The following is a 26,271-nucleotide window of genomic DNA, read 5'->3' as shown; positions in this document are numbered from 1 at the left end:
TGCCACCAGAAGAATGTGATACTTGTGTGCTCTAAATATACTGTGCAAAAATTAGCTTTCCTGACATTGTGTGTGCATCTGTTCTGCAAGCTGGTCTACATTCTGTCTGGTATTTCAAAGGATGGGTGACTGCAAAATCAAGCTGCAGCGAAGGTTCTGGACTCCCTTGGGTAGCACTCACCTCGGAGTGCCACTGTGCCATCATCAGAGAGTATGTTGGGGTCAAGGAACACTCTGGCTTCACCTTCTAAGGAATCCTGTACATATAATACTCGTTGGTTCTGCAAACCTGTATTGTAAAAATAGAAATACCTGGGGACAGAGATGATCTGTATTTAGCTGTATAATTTTCTGTTTGTGGAGCAAAACCAAACACATACAACCAAAAAGAAAAAGAACAATAACATAAATAGTACAACTGCAAACAGGTCACATCCAGGACACTGGGATTAAGGAGGAAGTGTCCCAACATCTTCCTACAGCTTGAGTTTTACCTGAATTGCTTCAGATATTCAAGTAACTTACTGTAATTTGGTATCTGAGCTAAACAGAAACAAAGCCTTGCTAAAATTAAAAAAAAAGCAAAAAAAAAAAAAAAAAAAGCAGTGACTTTTCTTTCAATGGAGAAGAAATTAGATTTTCTAAATAAATGCTGGTTCCCTTTGTTAGCCAGACTGCTAGGGACAGGGTCACCTTTTCTATGACAGGCAAAATTGCAAATGTTTTATGCTTTGGAGGCCATATGGTCTCTGCTACAACTCAACCCTGCAGTTGTACAAAAGCAACCATGGTTAACACATAAACAAATGGACGTGGTTTTTTCCTCACTAAAATTTTGTTTATAAAACCAAGTGGTATGCAGGGCTGAGCTTGCAGATCATAATTTGGTGATTCCAGCAGGAGGAGGTGTCTAAGAAATTCTAAAATAAATTTGTGATGGGTGGCTCCAAAGAGACTTAAAAAAAAAAGGAACAAGAGAAAGAGTTTAACTGGGTGTGAAAGGCAAAGGAACAAGAGAGGTAAATTATTAGGTGCCACTTCTGGGTCCATTTCCCTTCTTGGATAGAAGAAATGCATATAATAACATGTTTTCTAGTAGTGTAAGTCAATGATAAATTCACAGGCAAATAAATCTCCATTGCTGTCTATAAATCCTAACTCACAAATTACTAGCCACCAAGAGAACTAGCCACCTCAAGACAAGAATAACTCCTACAATTTAGATTTCTTCCTAGGATATAATGCCAAGTAAATTTCTCCGTCTTAAAGAGTTTGGACAATAGCCAAACAAACAATAAAATATTCCTCATATTCAAGCAAGAAAAGAATTGAGTCTAATGAAATTTCATAACCTCTAGGTTATTTAGAATTTGTGTTTTATCATTTAAGAAAGCAGTCCATAAGAAAAGGAAAAGGAAAATTAAATGAAAGCAACCTGACATACCGTTTTCCCTTCTTGAAGTGGCAACTATACTTGGGATAGTCATACAGCTCAGTCATTCTTTCTTTGTATAAACCTCTGATAGGACACTGTTCAAGAAATGGCACAGTAATCTTGTTCTGGGCTTCCACGAAAGCCTGTAGTGAAAATTTCAATGGGTAAAGCAAGTCAGACATAAAATTTTCTATGTGGAAAGTTATTTATTAGTATGTATCAGTAAAAGCATATTTTCCCTCAATAAATAATATCTAATGCTAACACGGCACTATCTACCAAGGAAACATTAATTCATTTAGTACTCATAATTCTATGAAAAAGATTCTTTTATTAGCCCAACTATACAAAAGGAGAAACTGAGGCTCAGAATAATTAAAAAGTTGTTCCAATATCACACAGCATAGACGTGTAGTTGGTTCCAATTTCATGAAACTATACTGCCACTCAGATCATACACTGTCAGACTACATTCACAGAGTCAAGGTTTCAGGCTTCTTAGCAGCCAGGGATCAGAGAAACAGAGGCACTATTTGATCAATTTTATTTTTAACTTACTAACTTTTATTTATTTTATTTTTTAAAGGTTTATTTTTATTTATGCATACAAGAGCTGGGGTACAGGCCAGAGATGTGGAGGGTGAGAGGACTCACCAGAGACAGAGTGAGGAACAGAACAGGCAGATTGACCAAAGTACATTGCTGAGGGGAGCAGTGGGCCAGTCAGGAGAGATCTGCTGTGCCATGTGGGTATCTCCCTGACTGGGATCAAACTTATGCTGCAGTGGCTGCAGATAGCTTCATAGGTTGGATAGCTTCATAGGTTGTGTCTTAACCCCTTGCACCACCAGGGAGGCCCTAAGTTACTAACTTTTAAAGATGTGCAGTCTTAATTTCACACAACTTTACTAAAAAGTGAAACTAAAGAATACATGAACAAAAAATGGGTGACTGAAATAGACTATCAACAACAATGGTTACAAGACTGGCAACAGATGGCCTACAGGAATTCTGGAGACTGGTGGCAAAGGAAGGGGTGGCTTTTACAAGGGGCCAGATGTATCCAAGTATATCCCATTTATAACAAAACAGTTACAAAATTTGTAGTACTATAAACACTTGGCCTCATAATAATTCAAAACTGTCTATTGGTAAGAAATGAAACAAGAATGTATCAGCTCTCCAGGAACAAGTAAAAACTTAGGAGAAAACTTTCAGATATGAACATTTTTGAATGGGTCCTTACTAGAGTCTACCTCAGGATGCAGCACCCAGGTCCACAGGTACATCTGAGCTCAAATGATCTTTTCCTGGTCTCTTCTATGCACACAAACCGCCAGCCCTGCTCTAGGCAACTGCCATTCTGTGTGAGAGAAAGCTGCTCTAAACTTTATTCATAATTATAATATACTTGGAAACGAGAGTAAGTATGAATATAATGGTGAGCAACATTTTTTTTTTTTGCAAAAGGATCAAGAAACACAACTTTTATGTGTCACATGGCTTATTTCATTCAAACAGAAGATAAAACTACATTGAAATGCAATTCCAACTGATTGCCAGGGACTGGCACACTTCACCCTGGCCTGCTTTCTGATGGTACTCGTGGTAAGAATAGTTGTTTTTACAGTTGGGGGAGACGGGGAGAGGAGGTGCAGAGACCTATGTAGCTCACACCACCTAAGATATTTAAGATATAGATAGCCCTTTATGGAAAAAGTTTGCTCAACACACTCTAACTCACTAAAAAGAATGTCAATATGAAAAATGGCTTTGTTTTTAGTGACAAAATCCATGCAGAGTTGTAAAGTCTCACAGGGGCAGGGGACTGAGGTGGACTCCATGTCTGATGCTGGATGTGGAAACAAAGCAGACCCACTCAGATGGAGAAGGGGGAGCAGCCTGTGCTTCCTATGATTTTCTCCTGCTGCTTTCTGGGGTGGGTTGGGCAGGGCAGGCATGTCAGGGCACTGGAGTGTCAACAAAGTTTAATAAGAACCTAGTGTGTACTGTGGATAAAGGTTAGTAACAGGTCTAAGACTACGACCCTGCCACCATGGAGCTAACATTCAACAGGGCACAAAGCACAAGTCAGAGGGCTGCAGGAAGCAGCTGTCTTAAGGACATGCTACCCTGTGTGACATCCATAGCCCGTGCTGGTTCTGAATTGTTTGCCACCAGCCTATGATGAGCTGTATAAAGTGAATAATGTTGAATAATGTCATTTCATTCAATGTCATTTCATGATAATGCTGATGACAAAAAAAAAAAAAAATTCAGCTGACACTTAACAAGGACCAGCTTTGTCATGTCATTTTTGCTTAAAGTGGCAATTTCCAAGAAAGAACCCATGGAGAGTATCACATGAGGACTTGCAGAGAGGCTGCTATAAATGATACAACATTGCTTGATGTCTTTGTTACATTTTACAAAAATATCAATGCAGAGTGGTTTGGAAATTGAAAAAACAGGATTCACCATACCCTGGGCTGCATGAGCACAGAGAACCCCTACTTCAGGGAGGACCACCTTCTGAGTTTTGCGGTAAAATCTAACAGGCAAGAGGGAATAGCCATGCAAAGACAGGGAATAGCAATGGCAAGCGGAGGGCCCTTGGGGGTTGGGAGCTCAGCAGTGTAAGCAGAATGAGGTGGCAAGTGAGGCTGGGAATGAGTGAAGAGGAAACACCAGCCAAGGGCAGACATCTAGTCAGGAGCGAGACCATGTGGCACCAGGTGGGCAGATGAAAAAAGGCTGATTCTTCTTCCTAAGTGCAACAAGCTATGATTGATTGGGGAAGGAGAGCGTTATATTATCTGGTTTGTCTTTTAAAAAGACTACCCTGGCTTCAGGTAAACAATAAGCAATAGGAGGACAAAAGTGGGTCCAGAGAAGCCAGTTAGGGAGCCGCAGCAGTGATCCAGAGAGACAAAGCCAAGTGGATGACTAAAAGGAGTGGTTCCGGGCATCCCGCGCAGTGGTTAATCGCTGAGTTGCGAAGCTGCCTGCAACCTCTGCAGCACCGGTTCGATCCCCGGCTGCTCCCCGGCCACAGGAGGAGGGTCCCACATGGCGCGCAGACCTCTCCTGCCGCCCGCTGCTCCCCTCAGCAGTGTACTTCGGTCCTTCTGCCTGCTCTGCTCCCTGCTCTGGCTCTGGTGAATTCTCTCACCCTCCTGCGCTTCTGACTGTACCCAGTGCATGTATAAATAAATAAATAAATCTTTTAAAAAAATAAAAAATAATAAATAATAAAATAAAAGGAATGGCTCCTAAAAGGAGTGGACAAGCCCGGAAACTGGAGTAGGAACAAAGAAAATGGGCACAGAGCCCATTAATGGGTAGCTCTGATGGCTATTTCTGTAGAAGGGCCTCCCTAGGACATTGTAGCTACTGAAGGCCCCACCCTGAGACCCCAGCTGGCTGAGTTCTGGCTGGCCCCTCCCCTTCCAAGAAGGGAGGGGGTCACCTGGAGAGGTAGCCCTGCAAACTTCATTCCCCTAATCCTTCTGGTTTATAAAAACAAATTATATGAGGCTATATTTGGGGCTTAGCCAGGTTCCAGGGTCATTGTGGCATAGAGCCCTGGACTGCTCAGCTCATTTTCCTCTAAAAGTTGGGGCTGTGTGCTGCAATTGTTTCTATATTTGCTTTGCTTCTTTTAGAGGTCTCACGTATAACCACAACTGCTGCGACAGAATATGTCATGCTGAAGTGGACATACTGGCATTTCTCGTTAAAATAGTCAGAAAACTGTTAACCCCAGGCATGATAATGTTCTTAAATAACTAAATAACTCTGGGCCTCCCTGGTGGCGCAGCGGATGAGTGCTGAGTTGCAAAGCTGCCTGCAGCCTCTGCAGCGCAGGTTCTATCCCCGGCCGCAGGGCGAGGGTCCCACATGACGCGCAGACCTTTCCTGCCTGCCGCCGTGTACTTCATCAGTCTGCCTGCTCTGCTGTCCCCTCTGGCTCTGGTGAATTCTCTCACCTTCCCGCGCTTCTGACTGTACCCAGTGCTTGTATAAATAAATAAATAAATCTTAAAAAAAAAAAAACAACTAAATAATTCTAGGATTGTTTCATCCATTTTTGTCACCTCCCACCCACAAATGTTAGTCAATTACTTTAAGTACAGTAATATTTAAAGACTGCATGCTTCCAACTCAAACATCTAGATGCAAATCCAAACAGTGTTCAAATTCCTAAAAGTCTCACGTTCCTTCAGATCACACAGCATTATAACTTGGGCAAATGGTTTTCATGAAGGTGATAGCAACTATTCTATAAAAGGGCTTTGTGAAATTTAGGGCTTCATGGGATGCCAGTAATATTTCTGACATTTTAACCAGGGAAGTACCTTCTCGTTCATTTATGAATTTAATACTTTGGATTTGTCAGAAAAAGTTGGGGGAAAGAGAAAAAGAATTAAGGATAAAGAAAAAAAATGTGGGGTCTCCCTGGTGGCGCAAGGGGTTAAATCTCAGCACTATGAAACTATCAACAGCCACTGCAGCACGAGTTTGATCCCCAGCCAGGGAGCTGACCCACATGGAACAGCAGACCTCTCCTGTCTCTCCTGCTGCTCCCCTCAGCAGTGTATTTCACTCAATCTGCTTTTTCTGCTCCCCACTCTGTCTCTGGTGAATCCTCTCACCCCCCACCCCCACCTCTGGCCAACACCCCAACTCTTGTATGCATAAATAAATCTTTAAAAAAAAATTGGAGGAATCACATGATGATAATATCCTTGGTCACTCAAGGATATCATTAGAAAACTCCAAGTCCATTAACGACCCCGCAGCTGAGGCAATAAAGAGGACCATAGTATAGATTGTATAGCTATAGAGGAAACTGAACACATTTTCCTTATGAACCACAGCTGCTCAAAACTAAGAAATCCTATGCATATCTTATTTTGCTTGGGCTATTTGACAGCTTGAAAGCAAAGCAATGTCTTGGTTATGGAAGATGACTAAGTTCTGGAGACCTGCTATACATTGTACCAATAGTTAATAACACTACATCATGCAAGCATAAAACTTTTAGCAGGGCAAATCTCTTGTTAAATTAAAAATCAACAAAAAACAAAGGTATCTGGCAAAGGGCGGCTCAATTTGGGAGTAAGAGATTTCTTCACCCTTACTTACAGTGCATGTGGGGGTAACAGCCAGGGTGGGCCGGAACAGTGGGGCATGCAGACCATCAAGGTGACCAGGAAGGGCTTGGAGACCAACTTGGGCATAGTCATCAACCTTGACTCTTCCCAAATGCCAAGAAAACTAGGAAAATGGTGCTAACTACAGCCCACTGCGTGCGTGCGTGTGTGTGTGCTGCTTATTGGTGGAAGCACATAACAATCTCCTCTCACTGCTAGGAGGGCAGCAGAATTTAAAAATCACTACAAGTATCAAAAATAAGGAAGAGATGGCAAGAGAAGCCTGGAACTCAGGCTGAGGCTGCAGGACCCCACGTCAAATGGGCTGGTCACACAAAACTCTCCAGGATATTATTAAGTCAGGCTGTGTCACCTGGAAAATTAGATGTGGCTACTTCTGGAACATATGTAGAAAATGAGACTAAGAAAGAATGGAACTATATTAACACTAGAATGAAGAATCTATGCCCAAAATGGTACCTCTTAATTTCCAGTTTTCACTGAATACTTACCAAAAAATTAGCAATATGCCAGAGAAGGGAACCTAAAATTTCTAGAAGAAAGTTTGCGTGGGTCATAGTTGTGACCACGGTGCCATTAACCTCAAGTGAGTGAGGTGCTTTCTTGCTCAACAAAGGCCTACTCAAGGAGGAGAAATGATGAATTCTGTTAGTAACAGCCCAAATCCCCAGGGCTTATCTTTTAACTTCAAATATACAGATTGTGGGATCTCCCCAGTGGTGCAGTAGGTTGAGTGCAATGCTATGAAACTGTCCGCAGCCTCTGCAGCATGGGTTTGATCCTGGCCGGCCAGGGAGCAACCCACATGGTAAGGCAGACCTCTCCTGTTGCACCTGCTGCTCCCCTCAGCAGTGTTTTCATCTGCCTGCCTGTTCTGCTCCCAGCTCTGTCTCTGGTGAATCCTCTCACCCTTCCACACCTCTGGCCTGTACCCCAGCTCTTGTATAAATAAAAAATAAATCTTTAAAAAAAATATAGAGTGCGCTGTCTCTTCTCCTGTCACCAGCTACTCTGAGGCATGGAAGGCTCCCAGTCAGCTTCCAGCTGTGCGACAAACAGACCAGGCAGGCCTTCCAGAACCAGCCAGGTCTCTTTCCATTCTCTTCCTGTTCCCTTAAGGACAAATCAACATCTTCCTGCTGGGCTAATAACTACCCACCAAGGCGGAAGGAAGCAGAAACACTCCTCTGGACTTTGACTTTACATTCCCACCTTGTTCTTCAATATTATCAAATCTGAGGAGCCCATTCAAAGCTGAAACTTGAATCCCTTCTGGCTCAGTTCTGCAGCACATACACCACTGGCTAGAAACCTGGCGAGGACAGGGAGACGTGCACTTCAAATCCAAACCTAACTAAGTACCTGCTCATGAAGAAGTTAATCCACACACATCCTCTCTTTCTCTCATAATTCTTGTATTGATAAGAGAATCCGTACTTGGAAAATAAGCATTATTTAATAAGATCATTAAGAATTAAAGTTGTGTGCATAAATAAAATAAATCTTTTAAAAAACGAAAAGTTCAGGGCATGTGACAAACACACTTGGAGCTGACGTCTGTTTCTTTCTGGTAATTTTGAGACGTCCCACTGGCTGAGTAGGGGAGTAGTGTGTGGCCTTTGCTGACCATCAGAGCACCCCTCTTTTGGGTGCAGGCGCTGATTTGGGGCCAGGTAGGACATCCAGGCAGGGTGATGCTGTCTGAGGGCTTGTCATCACGACACCCACACATGTGGGGTGGCAGAGTTGATCCAGTCCCAGCACCGAGTTCAGGAGTGTTCCTGGAACGTGTGCAGAGGCAGCACCATTGCCTGGGTGTGCCCGGTACTAGAGGACAAGGGTTGCCTGTGATGAAGTACATACAGGCACAGTGCTCTGTATCCTCGTAAAAAGGCTGTATTTGGAAAGTGACAGTTCTGTCTTCAGGAAGGTGGGGTTTTCCCTCTATCACATTTTATGATTCTGGGCACAAGGAGCTTACAAAATTGTCTGTCATAGCTAATGTCACTGACGCCTAGTCAGTATTCTAACTAACTTCTTTCTACATTCTTCATCTAAGTAACCCCATCCACTTTCACAGGCAGTCTCTTTATCAATTCTTTTCTACCAGCAATAGTCAATAAAGAGAACTCAGGCAAAGCACCCAAAATCCTTTTTCAGGGACAGAGGTGAATACTGGAAGACATAAGATCTAACATCTCATCTTAGGAGATCTGGGGCTATAAAAGCTGTGTGAAACCTAAAGAGGCAAAGCCCATCGTTTCCTACCGCATGGGGAGGCAGCTGGAAAACAAATCAAAGCAGATAACCTGTGAGACAAAGAAAGGCAGGTCTCCAGACACAGCACATGCAATCCCAGGTCAGGCTGTACCCAAGGCACACGCCCTGGTCCTCAATTATGAGAGCCACTGGACTCCTTTTTATAATGAACTAGTATGAATTGGGCTTCAGGCACCACTGAGTCCTGCCTAATACAGGTTTAGAGTCTTTAGACTTGCATACTAAGGTGTGGCTGGTTGAACCAGCAGGTAACAGGGAGGAAGAGACCAGAAGCTTGGCCAATGGCTGGCCAGGGAAGGCTGGAAAAAGTATTTACACTAAAGGTGTTTAATCAGTACATGGCAAAGTGTGAAATTAAACATTAAAAAAAAGTATTAAAGTAAGGAAAATGAAATTAGTGAACTAGAAAATTAAGAATATGTTTCTTCTAAGTCCTAGAACTGGTACTTTTAACAAGAAAAAAAAGGCACATTCAACCAAAGGTCTGGCTAAGCTAATTAAGGAAAGGGAAGAAAAGCTTCAATAAGAGATATTTAAAATTAGAAGTGATAAACTGACACAGACAAGGAAAATAAAGTGATTATAAGAAATGGTATGCATGGCCTCATGCCAGTGAATTTTAAAATCTCAATGATCTGGACAATTTTCTACAAAACACAAGTGGCTAAACTTGATCCAAAGAAAAAGATCTAAATAGAGCAATGAATATTGTTTAAAAATAAAAGCTAAAAAAAAAGCTAAAAAAATTAAATAGAGCAATAACCTGAATGAAAAGAGAAGAGCCCAAGAATTAAATGCAATAAAATAATTTGCCCCAGACAGCTCTAAACATGAAGGCTTTCAAATTATCAGACAATGTCCCATGCTACCTAAACTATTCAGTAATGGCAAGTGTTCTTAAGCACTTATTTGTCTCTACCACTTTGCTACGCAGTTCAAAAGCCCTGTCCCTTAACTTTTACCACAACCATTCATAGTAGTTTCTCCAAATTATAAATCAGAAAACGGAAGCTTAGAGAGGTTAAAAACATGACTGATGTCACACAGCTGGTAAGATTATGGACTTAGGATGCAAACCTGATTTTTCATGCACCTAAAGCTGCTGATTACATGATTATACACTACTGCCTTCCCATGAAACCAAGATCTCTAATAAGAGTTCTCATGGGGGTATCAGATAAGGAAAAAAAAAAATCTAGAAGAGGGGAAACAAGTGAGGAAACTACCAAATGTCTAGCTCAGCAGCAAAATATGCCTAAATGAGAACAAAGCCAGCCAAGAGAAAAACAAGGAGAAAGGTATGAGATTCTATGGAGGCAGAACTGGAATTCTAGGGACTCGAGTGGTTGATTAAATGGAAAGCTGATTCAAACAGTCAGAGCACCATATAATAATACATATAGGAGTCCAGAAGTTTATATCATGATGCATATTCTGGTTACCCCAATGGGAAAAATGAGAATCACAAACAATTCCTCCTATTTACAAAGACACCGTAACAACTGTGGGGCACCCATTTAGAACCACAGCTCCTTTCAATAGGAGCCCTACATAAGCCAAAGGTGTTATTTCCTAATCATGTCTGAGCATTCTCCAGGGCAGTTTTCCCAAGCTTTTTGGATCTTAAGAATTACCTGGTGAGGTGCTTGGGAAACAGTTTTTACTGAAATCAGATGCTCCAAAAGCAGCGCTTGGGTATTTGCATTTTTAATAAGTGCCAGGTGATTTGTATGACTAGACAAGGCAGAATGGGGTAGTAAACAGAATTTCAATACCGTGTATGAAATGGGAAAAGAGGCTGGAAGAAATGAGAGTTATCTTAGTTCCTTAGTTAGTTGTTAGTTCTTTAAAACTATTTTCTCAAAGAGATCAGCATTTGTCATGGAAAATGCAGAAGAAATCAAAGCTAAGAAATTGCCCACAGGGAAAAGAGCCTGTTAAAAATATACAAGCACTTTAAATATTTCATCCATGGTATGGGGTCTGCTTTTCTAAAATGGAGTGTTCCTTGATGGGGAACAAATGAGACTAGAATCTGAGCCTCTACCCAAGATGTGGCTCAGTCTCCTTTTGACACTGAGCTCTAGCAGCTCAATGCATAAGTGGCTTGCCCATCTCTAATTTCTGCTCCTCCTGGACTGGAAGGTAGCTCTTTGATGGCATGAGCTGTCTGTCTTGCTTATAACAACATATCCACCCTCTTCCAGCCTCAAGTGCTTTCTACCTGTCAGGTAGCCAAGGGTTAGCCACACAGGTAAACTCAGGACAGGGGAAGAAAGGCAGGGAAAAGGAAAGGGAATGACCACATATTTTCTTCAAATTTTATCGATTTGCCAATCCTTTATATAACGACCTCATTTTGGTAGTACAACTTCATACCTCCTTATGTGCACATGCTTCGCGTGAATGAGCGCACTTAGGGAAGTGAGAATGAACCAGTGGACCTGTGGCAAATGGGGTAGGCAGCAAACTCTGTCCCTCCCCACTTTCCTCTGTTATTAGTGAATAGTCACTCCAGATAGCTGTCCTGATGCTCCAGAAGCCAAAGAGGGTCCCCAGGATTCCTAGAAGCCTTTTTCTCACTGCTACAGTACACGTAACAGGTGAGCACACGTCTGGACCTTGGCCAATTAAAACTACCCCTGCTAGGACACAGTTGCTTGAATGAGTGATAAAGGGTTGGTGACTGGCGATCGCTGAAGCAATTAGCAGTGCTGATGAAAACTGGAGATGCCTGGCTGGGACTCTTGAACTATATGGATCCTTCCTGCTCCAAGCAGGTCCTTCAGTTCATCTCAGGAGCTGGCCTCATATCCTTGCCATAAAGTCCCTACTTGTACAACTTGGCCAGAATCAATTTCTACTGCTGCTATCAAGCATCCTATTGCACAAAGCAAGAAAAAGGGAGAAAGAAAAAGAAAGAGTAGTGCTTAGAAAAGATGCTCTAATATACAGAAAAAAATATGAAACCATCAACACAAAAACCTGTATGTTCCATGCAATTTGCAGCAACATGGATGGAGCTGGAAGGGATCATGCTCAGCGAAATAAGCCAGAAAGAAAAAGAAAAATACCGGATGGTCTCACTCATAGCAGGAATCTAGAAAACCTAAATAAGGGACCAGGAAAAAGAATATAACAAAGAAAAAAGCAAAATCAACTAACAACTATGAACCAGAGACGACACACTATGGGGGGGGGGGTGGTGGGAAGGAGGGATTGGGGTCAAATAAGGGGGTTGCAATTGTATGGGAAATATAAAAATAAAATAAAAAAAAAAGAAACAGGAATAACACCCTCATTTAATAAATGATTATGATTTTATCATTCATTGAAAAAAAAAAAAACCTGTACGTTCCAATAATGTTTCAAAATAATGTCTACCAATGGATAACAGGATCAAGACCATGTGGTTGGTATATCTCCACCATGGAATATTACATAGCTATAAGAAAGGATGAAATGCAGCCCTTTTTTCAAAAAAAAAAAAAAAAAAAGGTGGGAATTTTGGAGAATTATGTGCAGCAAAGTCAATCAGAATTAAAAAGAAAAATACTGGACAAAAGCAGCAGAAAATGTGAATACATAAAACACTTCTAAAAACCAGTGGTCATCAATAAACACCCTGAGGAGGGGGGGCAAGAAAGGGACAAGGGATGGTAGAAGGGTAAATAAATAAACAAATATTTAAGAAAAGAAGATGGCCCAGTATCAGCAGCTCCCTCAGACTTTTGATGATTACCCAGCCATGGATCAAAAGACAGTTACTGCCTAAATATATATTATGGATTTAAGAGATGGTATGTTTACAAACTACAAGATTAAACATTTCCATAGGAAGTGGTGAAACATTTAAGACTTTAGAAGTCTTGGAAATTGAGATAGTATGTGGCAATGTAGTTACCTAAATCATTGCCTGTTTCCACTACAGAAGGGATGGCACAGTAGTAATTCTCAATCCAGCTCCTCACATGAAACATTAATGAATGGGTGGAGGGTCACTTCACAGGCCAAATTAAAAGGTACGCTACCAATAACTGGAAGGTAATCTTTGACCTACTTTAATCCTCACACTAAGAACAATGAAACCACACTCATGGTCCCACTGGGGGGGAAAAAGTGCAGAGAGTAAGTTATCGTTTACTAACAGACTAGAATTCAAAAGGAAAATCCTGTTTATTTTATAAATGAAAACCCACTCTTTAAAGCTCAACATTGTAAATAAATAAAAGAAGCAATTAGAGGACTAATGTAGAAAATGTATATGACGGTACATCTAAGCAGCAGTGCCCAAGCTGTACCATCTTTGTATAGAGCTTTGTTGTGTTGGAAAATGAATTCTTACAAGCATTTTTCAGTTTGGTATCATCAAAACCTTAGGGCTACATCAATTGAAGATGACTATTCATTTTCTGGATTGAAAAAAAAATTAATCTCAGATTAGGTACTTTGCTATGATCACTGGAAATGAAATGGAAGACCAAGGGCTATAATATGTGTCCTGACTTCTAGTCCCAGCTGGTAAATACTCTGTTCCTCTATATCATCTCCTAACAGAAGCAACATCAGAAATGCCTGCGAGCTCACAGGATGAAGGAGGTTATCTGCAATGAGGATCTTTATAGTTGGTCTGAAAATCTTCAAAGAATCAGAAAACCAAAACCAATCTTTTATGCCTTCCACTAATTTCCAGTATTCCCCAGTGACACTGTAAGCTTTACCTGCTCTCTTTTGGCTTAGAGACACTGAACCAGGCCCTCATGGTACTGGAAGTACTGGGACAAGCTCCCACTGTTAGCTCTGTGGCTAGATGCAGAAATGCAACTGGACAAATGCCTCCCTGCTCACCCAGCTCCCCACTGGTGCTTCACATGTTGGCTATGGTTCGTTGCTGGGGAAAGACCTAGCCCAGACCGACAGAGCAGAAAACTCAAGGTACATAATTCTAGAGTTAATATTAAAGAACAAAAGCAAACGTGAAAAACAAATGTCGGGATAGACAAGAAGGAGGTTGGGTAAAGCAGGTGTGTGGCCCTCCCTAAACTCTGCTCTCTGCTGACCCCTGTGACATTAAAATACCTATAGAGAAGTCCGAGGCTACTTAAATATCCTAGAGAAGATAAGATTTTAAGATTTAAATCTTCCTGCCAAGGAAGGAACGAGAGCCGAGACAGGAAAAGAAAGGTGACATTTCCAGATGTCTTACACTGTGCTGAAGGACTTCTGTCTCTTTTCTCCTTTTCACAATCCCTTTCAGCAGGCGTGATGGGGCACCTCTAGCTCGTCAGCCAAAGGGAGAACAATAGCAAAACAAATCATGTCCTAGAATAGATGAGGTATGTCGCATATCCCTTTGATCTTCTCGGCAACAAATGGTAACTTTACTTTTTTTTTTTTTTAAAAGGAGCAAGCATAAAACCATTCTTTTGGCTGTTTCTCATTGATCCAGAACACCTCCATTTCCATTTTTCCATTTTCCAAAGGAAATGGAGTTGTTGTTATTCTCATTTTGTCCAGGACAGTATTCAGGAAGGAAAAAGAAAATCAGTCACCAGATAAAGGCAGCTGATGTATCAAAGCCCTAGGACAGTTTCCTTGGAAGCCAGATTTGACAATTAGGTACAATTAAGACATTCCATGAAAGGTGTGAATTCTTCCTTTCTTAGTGTACATTCCCTTAGTAATGACTTCTGGAATAGTCAACTAAGAGACTGAAGCCACAATTAGAGTACGATAGGAAGACTCCTCAAGAAGTTGTAAGGACTTGCTTCCATCTGGACCTTGAGGGTGTGAGACCAAGCCCAGTGGCGTAAAGAGAATTATCACTATCAGGAAGGGGAGCTGACAGTGCGGTGTGAGGCCCACAGAGAGATCAGGAAAAAGATTCAGCTGGTACTCTGTACTCTTACAATGACCTGAAAGCAGGCTGGTGGGTGCCTCTGGGATGAATGCAATGTCAGCAAATTCCAAGGGCCTAAGAGTCCATGTGGGGTTGAGGAGCAGAGCAGCTTCAGGCCGGTGTACCTGTCAGTCTCTACAAGCCTCCCAGACATGTGTTCATCTCCCCAGTCAAGGACACATGACGTTTTAAAGTTAATGGATTTGGCAATTGCTGAGAACGGTTTATAGCAACAGGAAATACGGTGACAAAGGAAGTGGGAGTTCCAGGTACATCAAAGTCCACCGTATGCAAAGAAGAGGGGAATGTAAGATCTGAAGTAAGAGCTGAACAGAGCACATGCGAAGAGACCAGGAGATCAACCGAGAAGCAGCAGGTTGCAAAGGCAGAGGTGAGTGACTGGGGTTCACTTGTCATAGGATACAGGTGTGAGTACTAGAGGGAAATTTAGGAAGTTAAAAACTTGGAAGTCAACCATATACACGGTAGTGTCAGTGAACGGGGCCAGACTATAGCTTCAAATGACCTCAATATCAAAGTATTGAGTTGCAACAAGACTACTATAAACTTCCTCCCATCTACAAAAGAAAAGCTGGAAATTCCTGCTGAATGGAAAGTTAAAGCTACCTGCCTGTTGGGACCTGCTTATCTAGTCTTCAAATCATTTTTACTGACTGCAAACTCCTTCTCTGGCACTCACGCTGAAAACTCCCGTGGTGCCCCGGTGACTCGCACATGTAGGTGAGATTTCACCACAGCTCAGACATGTCACAAGCATACCCTACTTAGGACTTAGGAGACATCTACATTGCTTTTAACCCAGAGCTTGCCCTTTATCTTGTTTTTTGATTTTTTTTTTTAGTTTGCATTTCCATAGAGATCTTCCTGGAATGGCTTTTACAAACATAGTTTTAAAGTTCTAACCACATAGAGAGCTGCATTCTCATAACCTCCTCAATATCCTTAATATCTACCATTAAAATGTTTTCATGTTAGTAAGCAGTCTTTAGCGTTCCATATTTTAACAGACTACTTCAACAAGCAGATTCACCACATCTGGCTTAAACACTGCTCTATTGTTGGAAATGCAGATTGTTTCCAATTTTGCACTATTATAAATAAATGCACCAAACTGGCCCCTTGCTAGATCTCCATATTTCTGAAATGACATTATTTTCCCTGTAGGCTTGAAATCTCCTCCTCATGCTCAAGTATTTGCTCTTTGTTGTAACTATCACATGAGTTAATTTTTCATTAGTGACAGTATATATGAATAATACTGATTTTATATTTATTTTGTACATCCCACCTAGCTTTACTGAACTCATTAATTCTAATAAGTTTTTGGCTTGTTCCCTTAGGTTTTCCAGATAATCATATAATCTAAAATTAACGATAATTTTATTTTCAAATTCAAACTAAAATTTATGTACAAATTTTAGTTCATGTTTTATTGTACTGGTCAAAGCTTTGCAATATACAAAAATAGTTGACAGAGACAGTCTAGCCTAGCTTGTAAGATGTTTTGAATAATATTTCTCATCTTATTAAAGCAGAGTTTCTACTTTTAGTTCTGGATTTTCTTTAATTTCTTTGTAATATGAATTAGGATAATTACATCGCTTTATTCAATTGGTTCATGTACTAATATTAAACTGTTTTTGAATTCTTGTGACAAACTGCATTTTAAAAATCTGCTAAGATGGGGCCTCCCCAGTGGCGCAGCGGTTGAGCGCTGGGTTGCGAAGCTGCCCGCAGCCTCTGTAGTGCTGGTTCGATTCCCGGCTGCTCCCCGGCCACCAGAGGAGGGTCCCACATGGCACGCAGACCTCTTCTGCCGCCCGCTGCTCCCCTCAGCAGTGTACTTCGGTCCTTCTGCCTGCTCTGCTCCCCGCTCTGGCTCTGATGAATTCTCTCACCCTCCCGCGCTTCTGACTGTACCCAGTGCATGTATAAACAAAACAAACGAACAAATAAATAAATAAATAAATAAAACATGCCTCTATAAAAGAAAAAAAATCTGCTAAGATGAATTTATAGTCTATCTATCTATATTAACAAACAAGGTTAGTCTGTATCTTCCTGTGGCTACTGAGCACCTGAAATGTTGCCGACCTGAACTGCTACAAGCTATAAGTGTAAAATATACATAGGGTTTCAAACACTTGTTTGAAAACAAGAATGCAAAATATTTTAACAATATTTGATACTGAATACATGTTGCAATATTGGTGTTTTGAGTATACTCACTTAAAGCTATTATTACAATTAATTTCATCTGTTTCTTTTTACTTTCTTAAATATCGCTACCAGAAAGATGGGATCCACCTATGTGGCTTGCATTTTGTGTGTACTGTTTCCTCTGTGCAAAGCATCTCTGTTGAGTACCTTTGTTCATATCAAGGTTGGATTTATCTCAGCATCAACTGAGTTATATGGGATCTCATACATTCTGTAACGTCTACTATCAAATAGAGTGACATGAGCCTTGACAGCGTAAAAGGATTCACCCAGATTCAAGTCCCCCCAAGCTCTAAGTTACAAGTCTGCTCTGATATTCTTTAATGAAGGCTAAATCCTTAGATGCCAGATACTATCAGAAATGGATAATCTATATTAAATCAAACAACTATTGACAGCATTTCAGACTTAGTGTAAAGGAGTCACAAAAGCCCCATACTTCCTGACTGATTTTTACTGGAAATGTAACAAGCAGCCTTTTGTTTTGAAGGCTACATGTTAAGATTCTCCTTTTTACACCAAAGTATGGCTAACACACCCTGTGCATATGCTTAGTAGAAAATGTTTGTGCTGCTCTTCTGTTCATTAGAAAAACATACCCTACCCTTTGGGTCTGAGACCAAAATTTAACTTATCAGATGCCAGATGACAGACTAGCCTTTTCAGTAGTAAGTTTGTTTAGAGAGGATTAAAGAAGGTGTGCACGGATGATGCAGAGGAGAGGCATAAGTTGCACAACCTCTTGGGACACCTGAGCATCTAAACAGGTTAGCATGGGAGTGGAGGGACAGTCTAGGATCCATGGATGGGGATCCACAAAATCTCCCTGCAAGCACAGACATGAATGTATTCCTTCAGCTTACATTCCCAAAGCTATTACACCCAGAGTTTCTACTTTTTATTTTATAATGTGAAGTTGGTAACTACCCGAGCTACCTAGGTTATACTCCTGGCTCCACACATACTAATTGAGTGACCTTACACATGTTACTTAATCACTCAGGGTCTCAATTTCTTGATCTGTTAAATAGGAAAAATGAAAAAGATCTATTTCGGAATTTGAGAATAACACAGGGTATGAAAAGTTACCAGTAAAGTGCCTAACACAGAGCTAAGTAATCAACAGAAGCTTTCCAGTAATAAATGTATCCTCCAATGCCATGAACTATGATCAAACGCTGACTGCAAGATCACTAATTAGCAAAGTTTCATCTACTAAGTAACCTATCATCCTTGGGCCCAGGCATCATCAATTAAGAGACAGCAAAGAGTACATTCATTAACAGAAAAACTGGGTCATCTTGACATTGCTGAATCACTCAGACAATCCCCATCTGAAGAAATCCAGCTTGAACCCAATAACTCACACAAAGTAATTATCGCAGAGATAGTCCTTGGGGACAGTCTTCCAAGAGATGCACAGGAAGTTCAATCCCTCCCCTGGTGTTTTCATCTATTACAGGTTATACAACTGTCTGTGGGTCCCTCCCTGCCACAGCTCAGCCCAATTCTAGATGATCAAAGTCATCCATGACAGAATCGAGGTCAGAGGCAGCCCCACACCTGCCTATTCAGGCACCTATTCAACACCTGCTCCCTGCTCCTCCTAGCCTTACCTGAAGATCCACGGTTTTTATCTGTTCCTAAAATACCCAACTGATTCTCACTTCACAATCTCTACCTCTCTATACTCTAAAGTTCCTTGAAAAGTGAAAACCCAAAATGCTGATCATCCTTACCCACCTGTGAAACCTTTGTAGCTCTTGCAGGGAATTAGGAAATGGAGAGAAACTAAGAGAAAAACCACCAGAAAAATCTCAAAATAATGGCATGCTCACTTCAAAGGATATGCAAGAAGTTGTAAGAGCTTCTCAGTGGGCAGGGGAGAGAAAAGCTAGAACAGGTGAGGGAGGTAGAAAGGAAAGCAGACGAGCCAATGAATGCAAGTAAGGACGAAGAAAGATGGCATGGAGTTTATTCAAGCAGGAGCCTCTGCCTGCCTCTAGTTTCTCCTCTTCCATAGATCATCATGTCCAGCTATGCCCTTGACCTCACACCACTCCTTATCAGGATCTTTCTCAAGGATGTGAAAATGGTGGAATTTGCATCCCTATCAAGAGGGGAGATAGGTGGCAAGATGGGAAAGCAAGAATTCCATCTCTACCAGCCAGGTTCACATCAGGAGGGAATGCTTTTCTGGCAAATCTGCACTGCCATGGAAATCTGAGTTCAGTTCTCCAGAGAACTCTGATATATATGGGACCACAAGACACAGAAGGAGCTAAGATCTACATAGGTTTTGGGGGGCTGAACCAGAAAACTATCCATAACATGTAAATAAAGTTCTAACTAAGAGTCAAAGAAATTAAGATGGAATGAAGAAACACTGTCCGCTCATCCACACAAACTTAGCTAACCACATACAGTACATATATATGACAAGTCCTGGACACTCCAAGGAAGTAGAATTTGTCCAAGAAATACAGCCTTTAGGAACAGCTCCACTAACAAAATAAGATATCCGCTAAGATACAATGTGTTTCTCCAAAAGACTAGGAAAGCTTTCTGTGTTTAGAAGAGCTAAAAATTTTCCCCTACTTCTAGAAAATATAAGAATGTCACCATATTTGTAATCTAGTTTTTGTTTCACAGTTGTTGCATTAACATCAATAAGAAGTCTAAGACCAGCATTTAATTTTCCAAACCTATACTTGTTCAATTTTCTTTCCTTTGCAAAACATATACCAGGCAATTTTTTCCCTTCACATTATTTTTCTCTAGTAAAAATCAGTTTCTTTCTAGTATTTTTACTATAAACAATGGGTTCACCAGTGTCACTAAGCCATGAAGAAGGCAATTATTTGATATGCTGTGGGACAAAAAATGCTTTCATCTTTTTCTCATGAGTCATTTGACAAAAAAAAATGTTAGTACCCATGGGTATATTCACACCCCACAGCAGAAACACAGGACAAGACCAAGAAGGAAAAGTCAGTTACTGACATCTAGAGTTAGGGGCTAGCTCCTAGGGCTGCCTTCTCGTCAGTTCTTAAGTCCTCATTACCTTTGTCTGCTCACTGTCTGGGTCTTCAAGCCAAGCGTAAGGGTCGCAAATTTTATGCCCATGATAATCCTGTACCTGCAAGAAAAAAAAAAAGACAGAAAGTGCCATTAGATAATTACTGTCTAACCCAAATAAATTATAATTTTCTGAATGTGATGGAGAAACAGGAAAGGGTCACACAAAAAAATACCCCATTTGGCTCACTGGCAACATGTCTGCCCAAATTGTCACATGAACCAAAGCTGGCAGGTTCTCAAAGGTGTCAAGCCACCCTTCCTGAAAAGAATGTTTAAGCTGGAGAGACAAGAAAGATGAAAGAAAGTCAGAATAGGAAAGCAATCTGTACAACACAAAACAAAGGCCTGCTGCTGTGCTAAAGAAACTTGAAAATGTATTGTCAGGGGCAAAGCAGAGAATCACACAAAGCGCTAGAGCTCAAAGGGCATGTTTGTGAAGGAACCACTTGACAGGGTTATTTTCTTGCTCTTGCTAAGCTTACCCATGAGTAGAAAATCTGCCTGAGATATACAAGAGGATCTGTTTTGCACTTAAGTTTAAACTGTCAACAAGCAAGTTGTTAATAGGTAGTAACATGATTCCAATTGTTATCAGTTGAAAAAGTGGACTTAAATACAATGAAAGCTCATTTCTGAAACTGAAGCCTGCCTTCTTCCCTTTGGTGCACTGTCATGAAATAGTTTCTTTCAGTTTCTAAAATGCAGTAGTACGAAGGCATCACCCACTCACACTATCCCGAAATTCGCAGGAATAAAACTGCTGGGTGAGCAGGGCCTGGCTGAGGAGAATTGTTCTGGAGCTCCCAAGGGGGCTGATCAGCAGAACCACCTGGGAATTTCTGAGTAGCATAAATGCCTGGGCCTGGGCCTGGGCTCTGAGACTGAGTCTAAAAGAGCAACTGGAAGCCACTGCTCCCCAGGTGATTATGCCTGAAGAAATTATCCGTTAAAGATCATTATTACAAGACCTCTCCATTTCCTACTATTACAGAGGAGCAAAAATCTGCCACTCAAAATGGCTTTTTGGCAAAAAGTTGATAGCATGGGAAGGATCTAAAAGCTGGGTGGCAGCTGCCTTTGAAAAAGACATTAATATGTAAACTGCTCTCTGTAAGCATGTCTCCCTCACTGTACTGTGAAAACCTAATCTTCTATCTCCTTTCTATGGAAAAGGCAGAAATACTTCTTCCGTGGTAGCCTCCTTAACTGATCCCACCTTCTTGCCCCCCAACACCTGTGTCCTAGCTGAGCTATTAAGATGGCATCTGAGGCTATGTGGCAAGTTACTCAGCTTTGCTGGGTCTCTCCCATGCAACAGGAGGTATACATGTTCTATATTCAATTTCTTTTTTGGCTTTTTTCTCATTAGTTACCATGATGCTTGATTATTTGCTAGTCTAGAGGAACCAAGAGGGGTATGAGATGATCTCCCAAGATGATCAAGATTAATCTAATTAATTGAAACCACATCTTTCCAATCAAGTTTCTGAACAACACTAATATTCTGGGTAAGGCTTCTCATACAGGGCTGTTGGGAGGACTGCGTCACCAGTAAACTTTTACTGTCTCCTTCTTGCTCTCTACCAGGTGGTAAGGGCCGTTCCCCAAGGAAAGCAAACACTCTCTTGGAAAAGGAAAACCTGAATGCTGTTTTTATTGCTGGTCAAAGTTCCAGCGTGGCTATTGTCCAATAGAGAAGATTTCCCGGTGCCTAAAATTATAAGGCTTTCCACAAAGGGTCTGCATCTGTCCTCACGGTGTCCCTGGGGAAAGGACACCAGCAGAAATGCATGCCTGGAAGAAGAGCAGCTCAGGTGGAACACTAACCAACAAGCGCAGGGATATAAAACCAGCCTGAAATCTCTCCTAAGGAGGCAACACAAAATAACCAATGTTCAATCTTTACCTAAAGCTTCTCTAAAGTTTAGCTGATTGTCCCAATGAAGGAAAGCTTTTATCTTTTCTTCTCACAAGTCTTTTACATCTTGCACACCTTTAGGGCGTTAGAAAATATACCTAAAATAAGCAATTTTCCCCTGACAATAACAAAAAAAAAAAATCCAGTTGTAAAGGATCTTCCAATCCAATAGTTTTAGGAGCAATACAGGCACAAGATGGCAACAAGCCCAGGGCTACGCTTAGCTGAGAACCAGGCTGGAACTGAAGACAATCTGCCATCAGAGACTGCCCAAATATACCCTGGAGGAGACAGACCAGACACTTTAAAACGTTCCCTGATTATAAAGTTACTAAATCTCAGACATGCCCAGAGACTTAACTTTTTATAAGGAAATGGAAACAATTCACTGGATGTGTTTAATGAAGTGAAGGTGTTGCCAAGTACTACACCTAAAGCAATGAAGGTGTTGCCAAGTACTACACCTAAAGCAATGAAGACCCATTGAATATTGTTAAGCTTGATGTTTTAAAGAAACAGACAAGAGAGTCAATGAAATTCCTATTTTACCTTTCATGAATGCAATTCAGAGAGGTTAGTAAGGGGAAAGAAAACAGGTTTACTACTGACTCAGAAACCACCGTAGATAGAGTGCCATAGACTTCAGACAACTCAGCGGATCCTCTCTAGGTTATTACTAACTCATTTTCCAGATGCGCAAACTGAAGTTGAAGAGAACAACTGACAAAAGTCTGATGGTTAATAATCAGAAGGGCTATGACCCACTTTGAGCCAACCACAAGATCTTTGGACTTTACCTCTTGGTTAAGCTGGGCCAGGTTTAAATTGGCAGGTGCAGAGCTGACGCTGACTCAGCGCGTCCTCCATGTGCTACCTCCCGAAGGTGTTTACACCAAGGAAACATCCCCATCTTCCTAGAACCAACAGTGACCACCTGAACCACATGGAGATCAGTAACTGACCATTTTTTTTTTAATATATAGAGGCATGTTTTATTTATTTGTTTGTTTGTTTATACATGCACTGGGTACAGTCAGAAGTGCGGGAGGGTGAGAGAATTCACCAGAGCCAGAGCGGGGAGCAGAGCAGGCAGAAGGACCGAAGTACACTGCTGAGGGGAGCAGTGGGCGGCAGGAGAGGTCTGCGTGCCATGCGGGACCCTCCTCCGGTGGCCGGGGAACAGCCGGGGATTGAACCGGCGCTGCAGAGGCTGCGGGTAGCTTTGCAACCCAGCACTCAACCGCTGCGCCACCGGGGAGGCCCATAACTGACCATTTTTAAGCAGGATAAGACACTGATTCAAGATAATCTCACAATCTGAGGAGACAAGAACCCTCCCAACATTTTTTCTTTCACGAAAGCCTCCTAACCACATCTTCTGAACTCAACTTAATAGTACCTGACTTTCCCATCTGATTTAAACCTGCAAACCATTCTTCATCTCTCCCAAGAAGCTTTAAAAATAGAGCTCTGATAAGGTACTGTTACTATTCAATATTTCACTTGTACTGTTCAACAGCTCGCTGCTGCCCTAAAGATCAAGTGCACACTCATACACACAGCAGGCAGGGCCCACCAAACCTGGCCCTGCTTTTTCCCTCTCCCTTTTTTGATTTTCCAGTGCTCCCCACTCCCCAACCTGCCCCCCCTCATCAACCTATGAATGCTCTGATCACATTGGCCTTCCTGACATCTTGCAAACAAATGCAATTCCACAACCATCCAGGTCTGCCTAACTGTGACTTTATTTTAGTCACACAGCCAGGAATGTCCTTTCAACCTTATCCAACTGGCCAACTTCCAAGCTCAATTCACATACTATCTCCTCCGATGGTAATCCTATATTCTTCCCTGTGTTCTCCCCTCACCCTACATACTCTTCCAACCCCTGTAGCAGGACTAAATTTCCTAACAGCAGCACTCTTGGGGGATGGTCAAGCAATTACACAGGGAGTGTCAGGGTTTCCAAACTTCTGCTCAATAAGCCAGAAATCCACCAAAATGGGTTTCATGCTCCCACCCCACAGTTCAGAGACTGTCCAGTATATTGCTGAAAGATGCTCAAGCAAGAGAGACAGAGAGCTACAGCAATCTCCAGCACCTGTGTAGAGAAAGAAGTCCATTCTAGAAATCAAGGCTACAATGAGAGCAAATGCAAAAAGCAAGACCACGACTTCTTTCTTAATCAAGGCTCTGGCCCAGGAAAAAGCCTATGTAGACAGTCAGAGCTGTGATAATACACTGTGAGATCCACAGAGCAGGGTCTAGGATGGACCAGAGCTACAGCCCTTGGCCAAGAGGTTTACGGTTATTACAGTTCTTTGGTGAGAAGGAATTGGAGCGTTAAAATCTACAGTATACCCTTTCAAATTAATTGTTTACAATTGATATCTTCATAAAATCCTCACTTAACCCTTTCAGGAACTATTATTAAGCAAAAATAAATGAACTACAGGATTTTGGTACCAGAGTAGGGAAAAAGGAAAGAAAAATTTTAAATTGCACATAGCAAACCACATCATGGGTAGTTCCTTATATTTTCATCCTGAAAGCTCAAATATCTTCAAAAACTATTTACATCTTTTACTATGAAAGTCTGGGACTCTGCAGAGCTATGAATGAACGATTGTATTGTTACCACAGAAGTAGGCCCTGTGGTTAGCCAAGCCAGTCCTAACATTTCATATTGAGAGGCGTGGAGGCGAGTTGGGTATGGTCTTCTTTGGTAGTCTGTCTCCCTTCTATTCTGGCAGGATCACTTTGTTCAAAGGAAACAATCCTTTGAACCAAAGGAATAGAGCTTCTTAGGCTGTTAAGAGCAAATTTAATAAGCAGGCAGCTGAACAGATTGAGAAAACATGGTTCCCAGATGGCCACTGGTCAGAGACCATGAATGCATCAGTGCATTTGGAAGTCTTACTTTAAAACAGTACATCCTATAAAACCTCACTATCCTTTACCCAAAAGTGAGGTGTGCTTTCAAGTACACACTTTCTGGCATACTCTGGGTCAAAGCAAGAAAAAAGAAAAACACTAGAGCTTCATTATACAAAAATACTTTGATTCTATTTTCAGCAAGCTGAGCAATTTGGCTATTGCTAGGAGAATCCTGCCCACAACATTTGGATTCCCTTCAGTGCTTAAAATGCCAAATTAATTTTTACACAAAAAAAGGTGTCTGCACAGAGAGCGCGGTGCTGTGCGGCTAGGTAGCCCCTCTCTGCAGCCGAACAGCCTCCTCCTGGTGCCGCTGGATCTCCCCACTGGTTTCTCCCCACTGGATCTGCACGATTACCCCGAGTTCCTCGGAAGCTTAGGAAAATGGTGGCTAATCCCTCCACTAGGCAAAAGTTAAATTCTGGAAAGGTCATCACCTCACCCTTCTAGGTCTCCTTTCAACCCCATCAACTCCTTTTCTTGTTTAGGAAAACTTGGGTAAGTTGCCAGTCCTCCCTCGCCTCTGCATCCTCAGCGCCTAAACCCAGATCAGATCTGGGTGGGGTAGGGCAGGCGCTCACTCCTCCTTTTAGAATCGAATGAATGAACTTCTGCTCCAAGGACTTTCAATTTGGAAGTTTAAAAACTTTGCTTCTGTTTTTAAATTCCCCATCATCTCGATCTCTCCCCCACCACATTTAAGCACGCGCTCCCCCCAGTCAAAACGCAGCGGCACGTTCCGTCTTCCCACGCCCTCCCTTAAGACACCCACGCCTCCCCCGGGGTCTGCCCTTGACCCCACTGATGGCAAGAAGCGGCCCCGCCGGGACCGGCCCCAGGCTCCGCCGCCAGCAGCCAGACAGCGACCGCCGCCGGGATCCCCGCAGCCGGGGAGGAGCCCCGCGCCCCCAGCCCGTCTCTCGCAAACAAAGGCCGCGGGGGAGGGGAGGGCTGCCGGGGAGGGGGCTTCGGGGCGCCGAGCCGCAGGCGGCCGCGGGCGCGGCACGGGCCGCGGGGAGCCGCGTGGGCGCGGGCGGGGTACTCACGGCGGTCTCGTCGCGGAACACGTCGGGGTACTGGGAGGACAGCATGGTGGGGGCGCGGGCTCCGGGGGCGGGCGCGAGCGGGCAGGGCGCACGGCGGGGCGCGGCCGGGGCGCGGGCAGGGGCCGAGCGGGCGGCGGCAGCGGGCGCAGGGCTCTCCGCCAGGGCTGGCGCGAGCGCACGGGCAGCGCCGGAGCGAGCAGGGCAAAGCAGGAAGCGGCTGTCGCGAGGCCGGGAGCCCCTCCTAGACAGGCGGGTCC

At 42.4% G+C, this 26,271-nt stretch overlaps 1 protein-coding gene across 1 annotated transcript in view; it reads right to left on the bottom strand.

Annotated features, from left to right (window-relative positions):
- Positions 1-26,059, bottom strand: part of PREP (prolyl endopeptidase) — a gene marked incomplete at both ends in the record, with an annotated part of 98,684 nt that extends 72,625 nt beyond the window's left edge. The window contains 4 exons of the mRNA XM_084228310.1: positions 182-312; positions 1,445-1,578; positions 20,097-20,171; positions 26,015-26,059. Coding sequence (XP_084084436.1) covers positions 182-312; positions 1,445-1,578; positions 20,097-20,171; positions 26,015-26,059 — 385 coding nt within the window. The remainder of the gene's footprint in view (positions 1-181; positions 313-1,444; positions 1,579-20,096; positions 20,172-26,014) is intronic.
- Positions 26,060-26,271: the final 212 nt, after the last annotated feature.

The sequence above is a fragment of the Talpa europaea genome (genome assembly GCF_964194135.1).
Source record: "Talpa europaea genome assembly, chromosome: 2".
NCBI lineage: Eukaryota > Metazoa > Chordata > Mammalia > Eulipotyphla > Talpidae > Talpa > Talpa europaea.
This window is presented reverse-complemented; position numbering and strand designations above follow the sequence as displayed.